The 13,514-nt window shown below is 39.3% G+C and overlaps 1 protein-coding gene across 5 annotated transcripts in view; it reads left to right on the top strand.

The window, feature by feature from the left end:
• The first annotated feature begins 3,620 nt into the window (after positions 1 to 3,620).
• The window catches only part of LOC137106750 (monocarboxylate transporter 2-like), an 18,230-nt gene continuing 8,336 nt past the window's right edge, over positions 3,621 to 13,514 (top strand). Inside the window, exons 1-2 of one of the 5 annotated variants that reach the window (XM_067490505.1) lie at positions 3,621 to 3,844; positions 10,073 to 10,318. In XM_067490505.1, coding sequence (XP_067346606.1) covers positions 10,102 to 10,318 — 217 coding nt within the window. In that variant the 5' untranslated portion in view covers positions 3,621 to 3,844; positions 10,073 to 10,101. The other 4 variants (XM_067490508.1, XM_067490506.1, XM_067490507.1 and 1 more) reach the window with 4 other exon arrangements.

Here is a 13,514-nt window from a genome sequence, read left to right as displayed (position 1 = left end):
AAATATTTTTCTTGGCCTCCCCTGTGAGCTGCTCCTCTACCGTAACAGTGGGAGCTTGTCTGATGTTTGTTTGGATTTTGGGAGCGCCATGCTTCCATGATTTGAGCTCCCATGTTTGTGTTTTTACCTACAACCTGAAAGTGTATTGTTTGCAGCTTCAAACTGTGAGGATCCTGTGAATTCTTACAAAGCATTGTTTTGTTGAGATAAACATGCCGACTGGAATGTGGTATATAGCTCCCTGCACCGAGGTGAATACCAACTGAAGAGCCAGTGGCTGAAAGTAGTCATTAGACAGAAGCCAGATATGAAAGTGACAGTTACGTTTTCCAAAAAACAAAGAACATACAGTGAAGTTACAGATTATTGTGTGGAGATACAGAAATAAGGAATTTATTGTTACATTAAAAATAACAATGGACCACGGAAGATGACAAAATGATGTCAAATATTATCAGACAAGTCGAATTACATTAATATTTTTAGTTCAAGAGGCCATATTATGCTTTTTGCGATGTGGTGTAATATCCATCTGTGAACCTGGGTGTCAGTATTACACACAGTCAGATGTTTAAAGCTGGAGGTGAGCATGTGTTTACGTGTTTGCTGTAAGTGTAACAGTAAACAACATCATGCAAACATGAAGCACTTTATTGTTCATGCTTGATGTAGAGTTGACATGAGCATGACAAAGAGTTATTTAAATAATAATAAGCAGATATTAAAGAAACCTCAACAGAAGACAGTTCTTAAGAGGCCACACTGCTGGAACATTGGTCCCAAAAGCTACGTAATCATTTCTGTGAACATGAAATGTATTACTCAGAAATATGAATTCTTCTCAGCAAGAAACATCATTTTGATCGTCATGAGGACCCCCAAGTCTTGACTTAAGCCAGCCTGAATGATTCAGCAATATTTGGAACAGTGCATAAGCTTTACACCGAGAATACACCAATCAGCCACAACAGTCCCACTCATACCAACACAACAACTCTGATCCATCGAGGAATGGAGTCCACGAGACCCCTGAAGGTGTCCTCTGGTATCTGGCACCAAGACTGGAGCAGTATATCCTATAAGTCCTGTAAGTTGTGTAGGCGGGGGCTTCATTGATCAAACTTGTTTTTCCAACACATTCCACAAATGTTTGACTGGATTGAGATCTAGGGACTTTAGAGGTCAAGGCAACACCCTGAACTTTGTCATGTTTTTCCACTGAGGCACATTATCCAGCTGAAATAAGGTCCCTGGAATCAGTAAGCACCGCTGCATCAAGGGGTCTGCAACAATGATTAGGTAGTGTCAAAGTAACATCCACATAAAGGGCAGGATCCAAGGTTTCCCAGCAGAACATTGTCTAGAGCTTCACACTGGTCCAGTCAAACTTCCTTTCTGCTTTTTCTTGTACTTGCATGAAATGTAAACACTTTTCTGATAGGACGTGTTTTTCTCCTTGACTTAGACTCTTGCTTTCCTTGTACCTCACTTGTAAGTCGCTTTGGATAAATGTGTCTGCTAAATGACGAAATGTAATTTAATGTAAAGGTAAATGTTTGCCTTCTTCCCATAGTGCATCCTGGTACCAGGTACGTTGACAGTATGTGCTCTGACAGCTGTCATTCATAGCCCGCGTTGCATTGTTGCAGTTGCAGCCCCCCTGAGGGATCACACCCTTCAGTCCCATTGTACAAAAACGAACCTTGAGTGATAACGACCGTGTTGCTGCAACGTCCTACAAGTGCTTCAGTTTTTGAGCCACTCCAATTTCTCTGTTGTCAAAGTCAAACAGATCCCTGAACTTCAAGTACTGACCGTTCACTTGCTGCCTAATGCAGTTCTCCCCTTGACAGGTGCCCTTTTAATGGGATTAATAATGTTATTTACTTCACCTGCCAGTCTGCGGTTTTAATGTTGTGGCCAGTCAGTGTGCATTACAGAGAATGTACAAAGAAAATCAAAAGGAATAAATTTTTCTAGCCTACATTTTGCTGCTGTCTTTTTCAAAAAGCTATACCTTTGATTGATTCATGGATTGGCCTTATGCTGTACATACTGTATCTAAAGACCTGTGCATTTAGGTTTGAGGGAAGGAATAGGAGACAAGCATGTTAGGAGACTGTTGGTGCAATTAGGAAATAAAATTTTAATGATCCACTTCTAGGGCTCACTAAGAGCCAGCCTCTTTCATCTGTGCTAAAAAAAAACCAAAAAAAAAAAACACTGCAGCTTTAGTTTAGTTTTTTTTTTCACGATAGCTCAGTTTCTTTATGTCCTCAAGTGGATGGCCAGTCTCTGTTCTGTCTCTGTCCTGTCCTGGTTTAGGCATAAATAGGACTCATACAGGAAACAACTCAGTGACTGTTTGGGTGGCTGGTGTGCAGGACTGATAACTCCATCTCTATCTCTATTGGTTTCTTTTAAGATTCATCACGTCACCACGTGGCTTCACTGGGACCCTTTCAATTTAATCCCACAGCCTGAGTTCAAATGACCCAGATTTAGTTCGGCACTGATGATGCGGCAGCAGCTTTGTGCATGCAGACTGCATCAGGCACAGCGATCAAGAAGTAAAAGTCAAAATACACAAAATCAATTCTGCTCACACTGCTACTGCTTCCTCATATGTTTAGGTGCAAATGTTCTGAATAGATAAAACCAAAAGATCAGCTTCGTCCTATTTGGTGCATACGACAGAAAAGGAGAGAAAAGGGACAATTTTACCTATTTTTCACTGGAATATTTCAAAACATTTTCCCCCTGAGCATGTCTGTTCAGAGTAATAAGATGAATCACAAAAATCATTACATGTACTGTAAGACAATAATTTGAATGTCTGCTTTTTAAAATTTCTGTGTTGTTGAGCTGAAACAATTAGACAGTGGTTTGCTCTACAAAATATGTATCAACAGCTCAGCTGCTTACTCTTCAATCTCCTTTCTGTGTAATTCCGCAATTTTCTCTATCTTTTAATTTCCAGATCCCATAAAGAGATACAACCAAAGAATTGAGCCTTTCACTAGTGTCTGTGAATTTTGTTTATTGTGGCTCACACCTCCAATTTTGTCCAGCTACTATTAAAAACTGCATGACTGTTGTGTTTCTCAAAACTTCGTGCGTGTTGGACTCACAAGACAATGAAAAAAAATCTCAGTCAGAAGGTCGTGATATGTCCAGTAGCACAACAAGTGAAGCCCTGTATACACAACCTCATGTCTGAGCTCTACTCTGCAGACATGTGAAAAGTGGAAGTTAGTCTGGGGAACTGTTTATAGATAAACTACAAAGCGCTTATTGTTTATAGTGAGGAAACATGTGACCCAGTGTGTTGGTGTGGCTCATTCATGTGTAGTTTATAGTTTGTTTGCTTTTTACAATTACAAATTCCTATAGAAAATCATTTCCATTCAACTGAGTCTGTAAAATATTAGGCCCTATATTAGTTTGCTGCCTATTTTTAGTTTTTGATGGTAGCCTGTATGAAACATTTGTGCTATATGCATAATATTCTATGCATGTGTCACAATTAAAGGCTTCAGGACTAAATGGGGTAGAATTACTCGTTAGCTGCAGACCTTTCGTCTCTTCTTGCTCTTGACAGCATGAATCAGAAACAGCAGAAACGCTGCCGCGGAGCAGGCTGAGGTAACGTTGTAACGAGTAACGACTCTTGAATGACTGAGTCAATCCAGTGGAGCTGCTCCGCCCTCTGCAGACCTCAGGACAGTTAAAGCACAGAGCCGTGCACAACGCGGACAGACACACGCACCTTTCCCGCACCAAGGTCAGCGAGTCAGCAAGCTGCGCGGACACGCATCACGCACGCCTTCACTCCCCGCAAAAGGTAAAGTAACCGTTAATGCCCGATTATCGCCTGTTCGGAGACGAGGAACCGCTGCCGCTGAGCAGGAGGATTAACGGCGCTTTTCTTGTTTTCGGGACGCCTGCGTATGCGCAGATGAATGTACCGCGATGAATGAGACATATTTCTGGGGCAGGGATGAGCTATGTGAGCGTCTCTCTGTCGGGCGTTTGAATCCGTTTTATGATGCGTTCAGGAGCCCCAGGAGAGAGGTGACAATGCTGTCATGCGCTGCACCTGGAAGAAAACCAGCTGGATGAAATTGTTTCTATTTATACTGTGAGTTACTGCGAGTGAGGGCTACTGTGAGTCAGAGCGCGGGGTTTAGTGCGTGTAGGCCCTAGACATTAAGACCGGCTTTATCCGGTCCGTATCCCCGCATCAGCAGCATCATATGATTTGGCTGCAGTGCTGAGGAATCGCTCTGCTGTTGCATCACCTTCTTCATCCCTAATTTTGCCCATGTTCGATTCGGCTTTTAGAGGTTTTCTGTGGAGGACACATCACAGTGAGTCTCTTATTACCCAAGAATGCGATGTCAGCCTTTTTTTTTTTTTTTTTTTTTTTTAGTTTTTGCTGAGGAAAGATTGCCTGAGCTGTGAGCTGGAAAGTGTGTCACTGTCTTTTTCCTTCTGCCTGAATTGTGTCTTTGTCCTGTCAGTCATTGCTAAATGTGATTTATCCTCAAGTTCCTAATCTCCATTGTAATTTTCAATCAACTGTGCACTCAAGGTCAAAGTCGAATACATGCAATAAAAATGCAAAAACCGAGTGTCATCATAGTTTTTCACAGTAGCATTACCTAAAGTTTGCTAACATTAGCTAACATTAGCCTAAATAAGCTAGTGCTCATAGCAGCCCATGAAGTTATATGAACCCCCTCCCACTGAGAATTCTAACGTAATTTTTTTTTAACAAATTCAGCATTTAATTTAATCACTTTGTCTTTCAAAGTTGCATAGTCTCGTCTCACTTTAGACTGATCATAAACACCCAAATTGTGAAGCCTCTCTCAGTGTTAGCCTGAAAATGAGAACAAGTTAGACCAGGTGTATTTGAAGGTAACAATATGGAGCTCTAATTAACATATTATATTTTCACATAAACCCACTGATACCTGATAAAAGCTGAGCTCCATTAATAAATGGGGCAGGCTTCTACACTGATCAGCCATAACATTACGTACACCTGTACATTGTGATACAATCCAGTACAGGAGTTCTGCCATGAATTTTAGTTTACCATTTAGTTTTTAAGAAAGGTGATAATTTGTTTTGGTGTTATTATCGAGGTCATAGTGGGTTGTGGAGTCATTGTTCTATTTAAAATGAATGAGGCACCCAAAACATTAGAACCGCCTCATAATAATGCTGTTGTTGTTATTTGACAGTTAAGTGACTATCTTCATTTTTTACCTTCCTTTTTTTTTTAATCTCCACAATCTATAAACGCTGTGATGTTATTTACTTTCCTGTTTATGTACATTTGTACATTTTGCATCCAGTGACAAAACTGGAAGAGTTCAATTCTACTAATAATTATGCAAATTTGTGCTTCTAACATTCAAGATATGTTCAGAGATGTAGGTCAGAACCTGAGCCTGTGATTGGTTGTTGACTGTGGGTGTGGCAGTCCACCTGAAAAAGGAAGTGGACACGTCTCCTGGCATGCGTTTGTTGCCACACAGGTGAAGTTATGTGCACGTAACAGGGAAGTAATCCTGTCATTCAAATGTTACAAAAGCCACATTTTGAGAAAGTTATGTTAGCAGAGCTTGTCCACCCAGTATTAGCTTTTATAGGAATTATTGTACCACTGAAGTTTTTTTTTTTTTTATTAAAGTTTATTCCCCGGGACTAAACTCAAGAGCTTCAAAGTGCAGAGGCTGACAATTGAGTAAAAAACTTTGACGGGTAGCCTTTCTGATCAGAAAGCAGCTTTAAGAGAGGACTAATGGTTGTAGTATTTCACCTGTTGGCTACTGCACAATGGCAAACTGCATTTATAGAATCACTGTAGTGAGATCAGTGGATAACAAGAATTAAATGTGTGGTTTTCACACCATTTAAAGTGTTTCTGATTGGGTTAATGATGAACTATTACTAAAACAGAGTGTTACTCAGAGGTTACCTTAGAGCTAATCTTGCGTTGCCACAACTTTAAGTCCCATGAGACCTGGGTGGAGAGGGGAGGGGGGGGGGGGGGGGTTGCAGGTGTATTGAGGGTCATGCTGGCAGCCACTGACTGTAGAGGTCAAGTTTCCTTTGGTTGAGTCTGACAGGGCTTATAGCACCTGCTTATCTGAATGACATTTAACTCAAAGTTTTTGCCGTTGTTCAAGGTCTCAAACATTACGCTTCAGAGGAATATGCTCAGGAAATAAAGCCCATTTGAATACCTTTATGTAGGTTAACCACAATGTCTTTTTTTCTCTATTTCTTCTCCCCATCCCAGCACACGTCAGTCAGATAACCATCTGTTGTCATTCATTATGGTCCTACAGGTTTTTACAAAAGCCCACATTAACAAACCACAATTGTGATGTCATCAGTAACCACTGCCTTCTCTATCAGTAGGTTGGCTTTCATTCATGCGTTTCTGGTTTTTCCGTGGCAGCTTGTCTATACTCCAGGTATGCACATTTGAGCAAACTGTGATTACGTGGCAAACAGTACATTTCAAATCACAGTGACTCGACATTTCTATGTGGATGCGCTATGCTTGCCACTCATCTCCCGCCTTAAAAAACCCAACCCACCCGCACCTCCTTCACTGAAACGTGACAGATATATGATACTGGGATCTCAGCTTGGCCCGTGTTATCGTAAAACAGAGATCTTTTAGGCTTTTTGCCAAAGTGCTAAGTGATGTCCTTGGAGAACTGACACGCATACATGCACACCAGTACTACGTATCCCAGTCAGATAAGCTTTTGCCACTTGGAGGATTTCATTAGAGAAATACTGTTTTGGTTTCTGGTCTCCCACCTTCTGCATGCAGCTCACTTTACACTGCTCTATTGTTTAGATAGGCCCGCCAAGGAGAACCGGTTATCTCAAGTACTTGCAGGGGACAATAGACCAAAACAAACAATGGTCCAGCTCAGCAACATACAACATGTGTGTGTCTCCATGGGTCATGTGTTTTTTCCTGTAAAATTCTTTTAGCTTCTGTAGTGTAATGATTCTTTTATCTTCATTTAGTAAATACCACTTTGTTCAGTTGTTTTGATTGTAACATTTTTACTGTCCCGGTCGTCTGGTAGCTCCATAGGCAGAGCAGCAGGATGGGATGCAGAAGGTACGAGATTAAATCCCAGCCTGCCCACCAGGTGTGTCCCTGAGCGAGACACTCAGTGCCTATCTCCACCGGGAGCCACCCCTTGGCTGCCCACTGCTCTCCAAAGGTTGTTCTTCTTCTTTGTGATGGGCTTTGATGTTCTTGGCATCATTAAAAATTTCCTGACATTGAAATTGATCGAATAATCTGTCGTTGTTTTTAAAGAAATACTGGTATGCGTGTTATGCATTATGCACAACGTCACATTATATGTCATGTCTCTACCAGGATGTTGGCAGCTATGGAAAAAGAATATTGGGACATTATGCTGCCAGCTCATTTTTAGTTTACTGTAAATAAGCAAAGCTGTCATTAAGAAGGGCAGTATACAGAGATCTCTGTCTTATAAGGGCTAAAAATTTTAAATATGAATTTACATAATTCAAAATTGCTGCCGATCGGGGTTAAGATACATGGAGTTTTTACGTTTTTTTGGAATGGAAGGAAACATTTCCCCACAGGGATCAAAAAACTTGTATTATTAGCAAACAACTTGACAATCAAGTTCTTCTGTCTTACCTGTCGCAAACTGTCGTTCAAGTGAGCTAACTCCTGGTCTCTGGTAGAGGTGTGTCTACCAACATACAAAGGCAAATATGTTCAGGCATTCTTATTTTACTAGGGTTCAAATCGACTTCCTTCTCAGCAGTGTTTATATCAACCGCCGGCTGTGACGCAGCCGCTCCTTAGTCACTCATGTGTCAGCTGCTCATGTAGTCATCTGACACAGTCGTCTCTGCTGTGTCAGGTGAAGGACACAGTAAAGACAGCACAGGATGAGGACTTTAAAAGCAAAAAGGAAATTTTGACATTGTATTCACTCATCGGTGACTTTGCTTTTGTTTGACTTCCAATGTACTTAGTTGGTTGATCATACACCATATTTTTCTGGCTTCTAACCCTTTTTTCACCCTTTTATGGTCAGTCACTCTGGAGCTTCATTTGTATCCATCAGTTTAAGCTACTTAGGAGTTCTGAGACTACTTTGTGCATAGTCGTCATGTTCAATCAATCAGAACCACTATCTACACCGAGTTCTGCAGTCTGTAATCTGATTAGTGCGGATTAGACCCAGTGTATGGGAAAAGGCATAATCTGTAACTTTGATTAAAGGGGCAATACAATGGATATGCACAGGATTATATTTCCATTCACCATGCTGATGTTAGCGCAAGTTAAAAATGTTTTCATAATATTCAGTCATCTAACCAGTTGAAACCAGCTATAATTACTGATCCAAATACATGATACCAATGATACATTGCTAAAATATCTATAATGTATATGTAATAAAGAAAAAAACTAATGTCCACAAATGATGACAGCCTAATGTTAAACCCTGCCTTGGTTTGAGGGGACTTTATTTCAAGGAAAATCATAACCACATTTATTTAATGTTTAGTCATCATCAGCTTTAGATAAAACATTTTCTCATTTTTGGAAGACAATTTGTTTAATTTATGTTCCTGTTTAATTAGTTGTAGTTTGTGTTTACAACTGGTTCTGCTTCTCCCAGTTGGCTAAAATATGAATTAATAATGCTTAAAAAATGTCTGCTCTGAATTTAAATGTACAGATTTCAAAACCCTGAAGCAAAATAATATTGTTATTTACAGACAGAAGGTTTAATTGTCGACTTACTTTGTAAAGCTTTGTTGTTCTTACAATAAGCTCGCTGATACAGTTCCAAACTACTCCTATAGTTCTAAGGGTCAATTTCCTTTTTTTTACACTTCATTTGATTAGTTTAAGAATGTGGACATGTAAAATGAAGCAAAGAGCAATAACCCAAAAGTTGACCCCTGTCCACCAACATGCTGTGGCTGAGCAGTGTGTATAAAGTGCACTGGTTTTGCAAACGGGTTTGAACTTTACAGTTATGACAAATAAATTGAATCATGATTGACATGTGAAATCATTTGCATGCCCCTTTATCGTCTTTCTTCTCTATCTGTTGCAACCGTGCAAGCGGTTACAAATGTAATCAGAAAAACACGCCCAGAGTGTTTAACAATAAATAATTGCAATATGCAGTCATGATGAAACACGTTGATTCTTCCACATGATGATCATTTATGTGAAACTGGTTGCCATCATTTCAGTAAACAACTGATTAGAAAGTTGACACTAATGATGTTAGAGCTAATAACAGTTGCCCTTTTTGAACTATGACATGTCTGTGAAACCGTGTGTGTATGTGTGTGTGTTTGTCGGCTAGTTAGTCAGCTTTTACAAAATAAACACAGCGAAGTGTGACTGCGGACGTTTGCCACTCTTGATTTATCACATGTGATTCAGGTGTGTTTGCTTTGTACACAATAGAACTTTATATTAAATTGCCACTTTGCTACTATCAGTAAACAGCTCATTACTGGCCAAGTGGCTGTAAGGGGGTGGGTGGTGTCCAAGGTCAGGCCGGGTGTAGTGTCTTGTGTGAGGGCATGATTAATAATGTGCGTGTGTGTGTGTCCCTCTCTTAATGTGACACATTGCTAGAGGCAGTTTTTCATGTAACAACAGAGGGGACAAACCTTCTGACCTGCTTTAAACTCCCACAGCTGTCTGTATATTGTCAATATAAGGTGCAGCTGGTCATGTGATTTATTTTCTTATTGCGTAAAAATCTGTGACTAATCATGCAAACAACTGCCAATTTATTTCTTAGCCCTGAACAGTTTTAGAGGAAAGGAGACAGCGTTTGCCAAGGTTGGACTAATCGATAATCTATCACAGAACAAAACAAAGTCACATTATGTAAAACATAAAACACAAGAAAATAAAAGAAAAAACTGGTAGTTAGTGTTGGTAGGTTTTGTTTCCCTGTAGGTTTTAATTTGCTTTGTCTTTTTTTTCTTTTGTCTCTAATTGCAGTAAATAGTCAGCATTGAGGTCGGCCAGTGATGCCGCCCCCAGCGACAAGTCCCCCCACCGTGCCCCCACCAGATGGCGGTTGGGGATGGGCTGTTGTGTTAGCATCTTTCATCTCCATCGGATTCTCGTACGCTTTTCCTAAGGCCATCACCGTCTTCTTCAAAGACATCCAGATCATCTTTGACGCCTCCTACAGTCAGATAGCATGGATCTCCTCCATCATGCTTGCCATCATGTACGCTGCAGGTTAGTCATTGGAATTACCTCCTTTTGAATTTTCGAGCTTAACTTAAATCTTACATTCCTTCTTGTGTTAGGAAATATGAATTATAATCATACTGCAGGTAATGTGTGTATTTTTTAGGTCCTCGCATTGCATACTCATGTTGCATTTCCATGAACCTGAAACAGTAATTTCAAAGAGTTTAAAGTCCACAATCACATTATCCTGTTCCTTATTATACTTACTATACTTAATGATGCAATGCAAGATGCTCACTTGGGTTTAAAAAGGCTGCTGAGATCTTAAAAGGAATTATTGGAGGCTAGTTAACATCTTCGTTCTTGAGTTGTAAGCAGTCACTGAAGAGTCATGGTGTCCAGCTGTTGCTCTCCAAAAATCCTAAGCATAATAGAAGATTTTCAAAAATTATCTGATTTATCAAAATCCTGAAACTGTACAACAGTCATGAAAACATGTTCTATTGACTTGAACTGTTTAGGAAAAACATATGGTGTTAAAATGAAATCGGATACCCCCCAAAGGTGAAACTGTTGGAGGAAACATTGTGATTGGCTGCGTAGCTGCCTCTGTACAGCTTTCTCCTGAAGTTTGCTACAGGAGTGTCCGGGTGACGTATGTTGGATCAAACAGCTGGACAAAGTAAATACACATACATACGTCCCACATACCCACATACATAAAGTTTGTCATAATAGGACCAAAACTATTTGTTTATGATCTGAAATATTAAAATGCTACAGATGGCCGTCAATTCTCTGTTGAACAAGGAACCCTTGAAGGGTCAGAAAGTAAATAAAACACAGCATTTTCTACATCATATTGCTCCAGTCACCTGCTGTATTTCTCACTTTGGATTGAGCCCAGCTGCCTTCTGCTTGGCAGTGTCACAGCTGCCATCTGTCCACGCCTTAATCCTCCTGTCACTCTATCTGCTGCTCTTGTCACCATCTGTACTGGTCATCGTTTCTTATGTTGCATGCTAGAGCTAAGACAAAAAAAAAAACATCATTTAATTTTTTATTTGCAATAAGGAGCACATGGTTATTAAATATTATATAACAATACAATAAGTTTTTTCCTTTACTGCAGGCCACATTATATCTCTGTGTACTCTACATACTCTCTGACATGGGGGCTAGCAAGTAAAATTGAATCTTGTGTAAAGCTCCAACACAGCAGGTCTCTTGTGTCAATATAGTTGTCAATATTAGTTTGCTGTCAATGTCAGCATTTGTGTTGACTTATAAGGAATAACGAACATCAGTAAATACATGCTCGGGGTCATACAGAGGAACTCATGTAGTTAGGAACCATGTAGGCACATCTTTACATGCTTTTAGGAAAACCTGTGACATCCTCCAATGTTCTCTGTCTCATGTACTTTACTTAAGAAATAACGCCTTCATCTAAATTAAACTGGAGTTAACTCTCATGTTAATGAATTAAAAATATAAAAAATACAATGCACGCACAGTTCAGTAGTTAGGTAAATGCACCACTCTCACAGCAGCCTCAGGGTTTTTACGCAAGTAACTGCAAATTTATACAGTAATAAATAAATGGGAAATATTTTTCTGAGCATTATTATGGAACAACATATTCTGAAGCGGAAAAACCATCAAGCTTGACCTTTGTGAGAAACAGTTACCATGAAGTGAGCCACGTCACAAGCCACGATCAAGACTGATCACTAGCTGCTGCTTTAGCTGTATATTGACTGCTGTGGTGGGGGTGTTGACAACGTCAATATGTGCAGTTATTAAGCAAGACCCTCTTGTTACTCATTGGTTTGTATTGACCATACTCATCAGCTATTCATTAAACCCCTGCTCTCTTGTTCTGTCTCTTTCGCTGATAAAGCAATCACTGTTTAAATGTTCAACAAATTTCTAATTCCCAGCTGCATCATCTGTTTGTGTGTGTGTGTGTGTGTGTGTGTTGGTGTTTACACTGCTCGCTCATTACTGTGAGCCTATCTGTTAATGAGCAGAACCTTCAGACATCCAGAAATAATAAGCCAATCAATCCTAATTGTACAAATGACCTTTAGCCTAGCACGACTCAAAACATACCACTAATGCCTGCCTACCATTTTTGTGAGCTAAAAATAATAAAACAAGCTTATTTTTGTACTTTATGGAGAGCTCTATAAACCAAAGAGATGAAAGAGTGCATACTCATATTGATTTATTGATTAGATCAGAATAGTCAAAATTAGATGCAAGGACAAAACACTTAGTTCAAAATATAGTAAAATGCTGTTTTTTATAAAGCAGAAAAAAATGTTTAAACAAAAATAAATCTATATTTTTTTGCCTATTGATTAAGCAATTAAATTCCAGATTGAAAAATAAAGAAATTTAAATGTCTCTTAGAGCAGGAAAAGTACCGAAGTACTGATTGAGCCTCAGTGCAGTGTAAACAGTGCAATTGATATAGAAAATCTAAAAAAGGCAAAAGAACCAGGAAGTTCTTAAATGTTAAGGTGAGGATGTGAGTGGTAGAGTCTACATAGGAACTTGGAGGGGCAAATAATAATTTAACGTCTTTAAAAAAATCTTTTTTTTCTTAGAAAGATGGCAGCCTGACACTGTTTTTGACTACTTTGAATGATTGATTACTTTGAGCTACTTATAGTAGAGTTTCCTCTGCAGATATTTGATTAAATAATCACGAATTCAAGCAATATGGAAATGTGAATAAATAACAACGCTCATATATTTGCATTTCATTCAGTATTGTATGACTAATAGGCCAATGCGGAAATATGATGTTGCACTAAAACAAGAAGTAGTAAGAGAGAGAGAGAGAGAGTATGTTTGACCAGTTCCGACTGTGTTTGAATAAAAACCTACCCGTCTTATTTGCGTGATAGGTTGCCTAGGCAACAGTGCAAATCAGCTCACAAATAATATTGTCAGTTATCATGCAAAATTTTCTAGGCTTAAAAAGATAAAAGAACTTTGAAATTCACTGTTAGTATATAAAATATTGTAATGTACCACATATTATGATTGCACAAAAGGATGAAGCAATTTCCCCTTTTCTGATTTAAAGTGAAAGCTTGTAAGTGAATTGGAGGCAATTGTAGTCTAAAGCTACCAGAGCCTCCCGCACAGGGAGTTGCTGAAAAGTCTGTGGAAAACAAAAAGCGACTGCAGAAATGTACTTTCACTATCTTAGCAGCTGTAAAGATAC

This window comes from Channa argus, chromosome 21, assembly GCF_033026475.1.
Source record: "Channa argus isolate prfri chromosome 21, Channa argus male v1.0, whole genome shotgun sequence".
NCBI lineage: Eukaryota > Metazoa > Chordata > Actinopteri > Anabantiformes > Channidae > Channa > Channa argus.
This window is presented reverse-complemented; position numbering and strand designations above follow the sequence as displayed.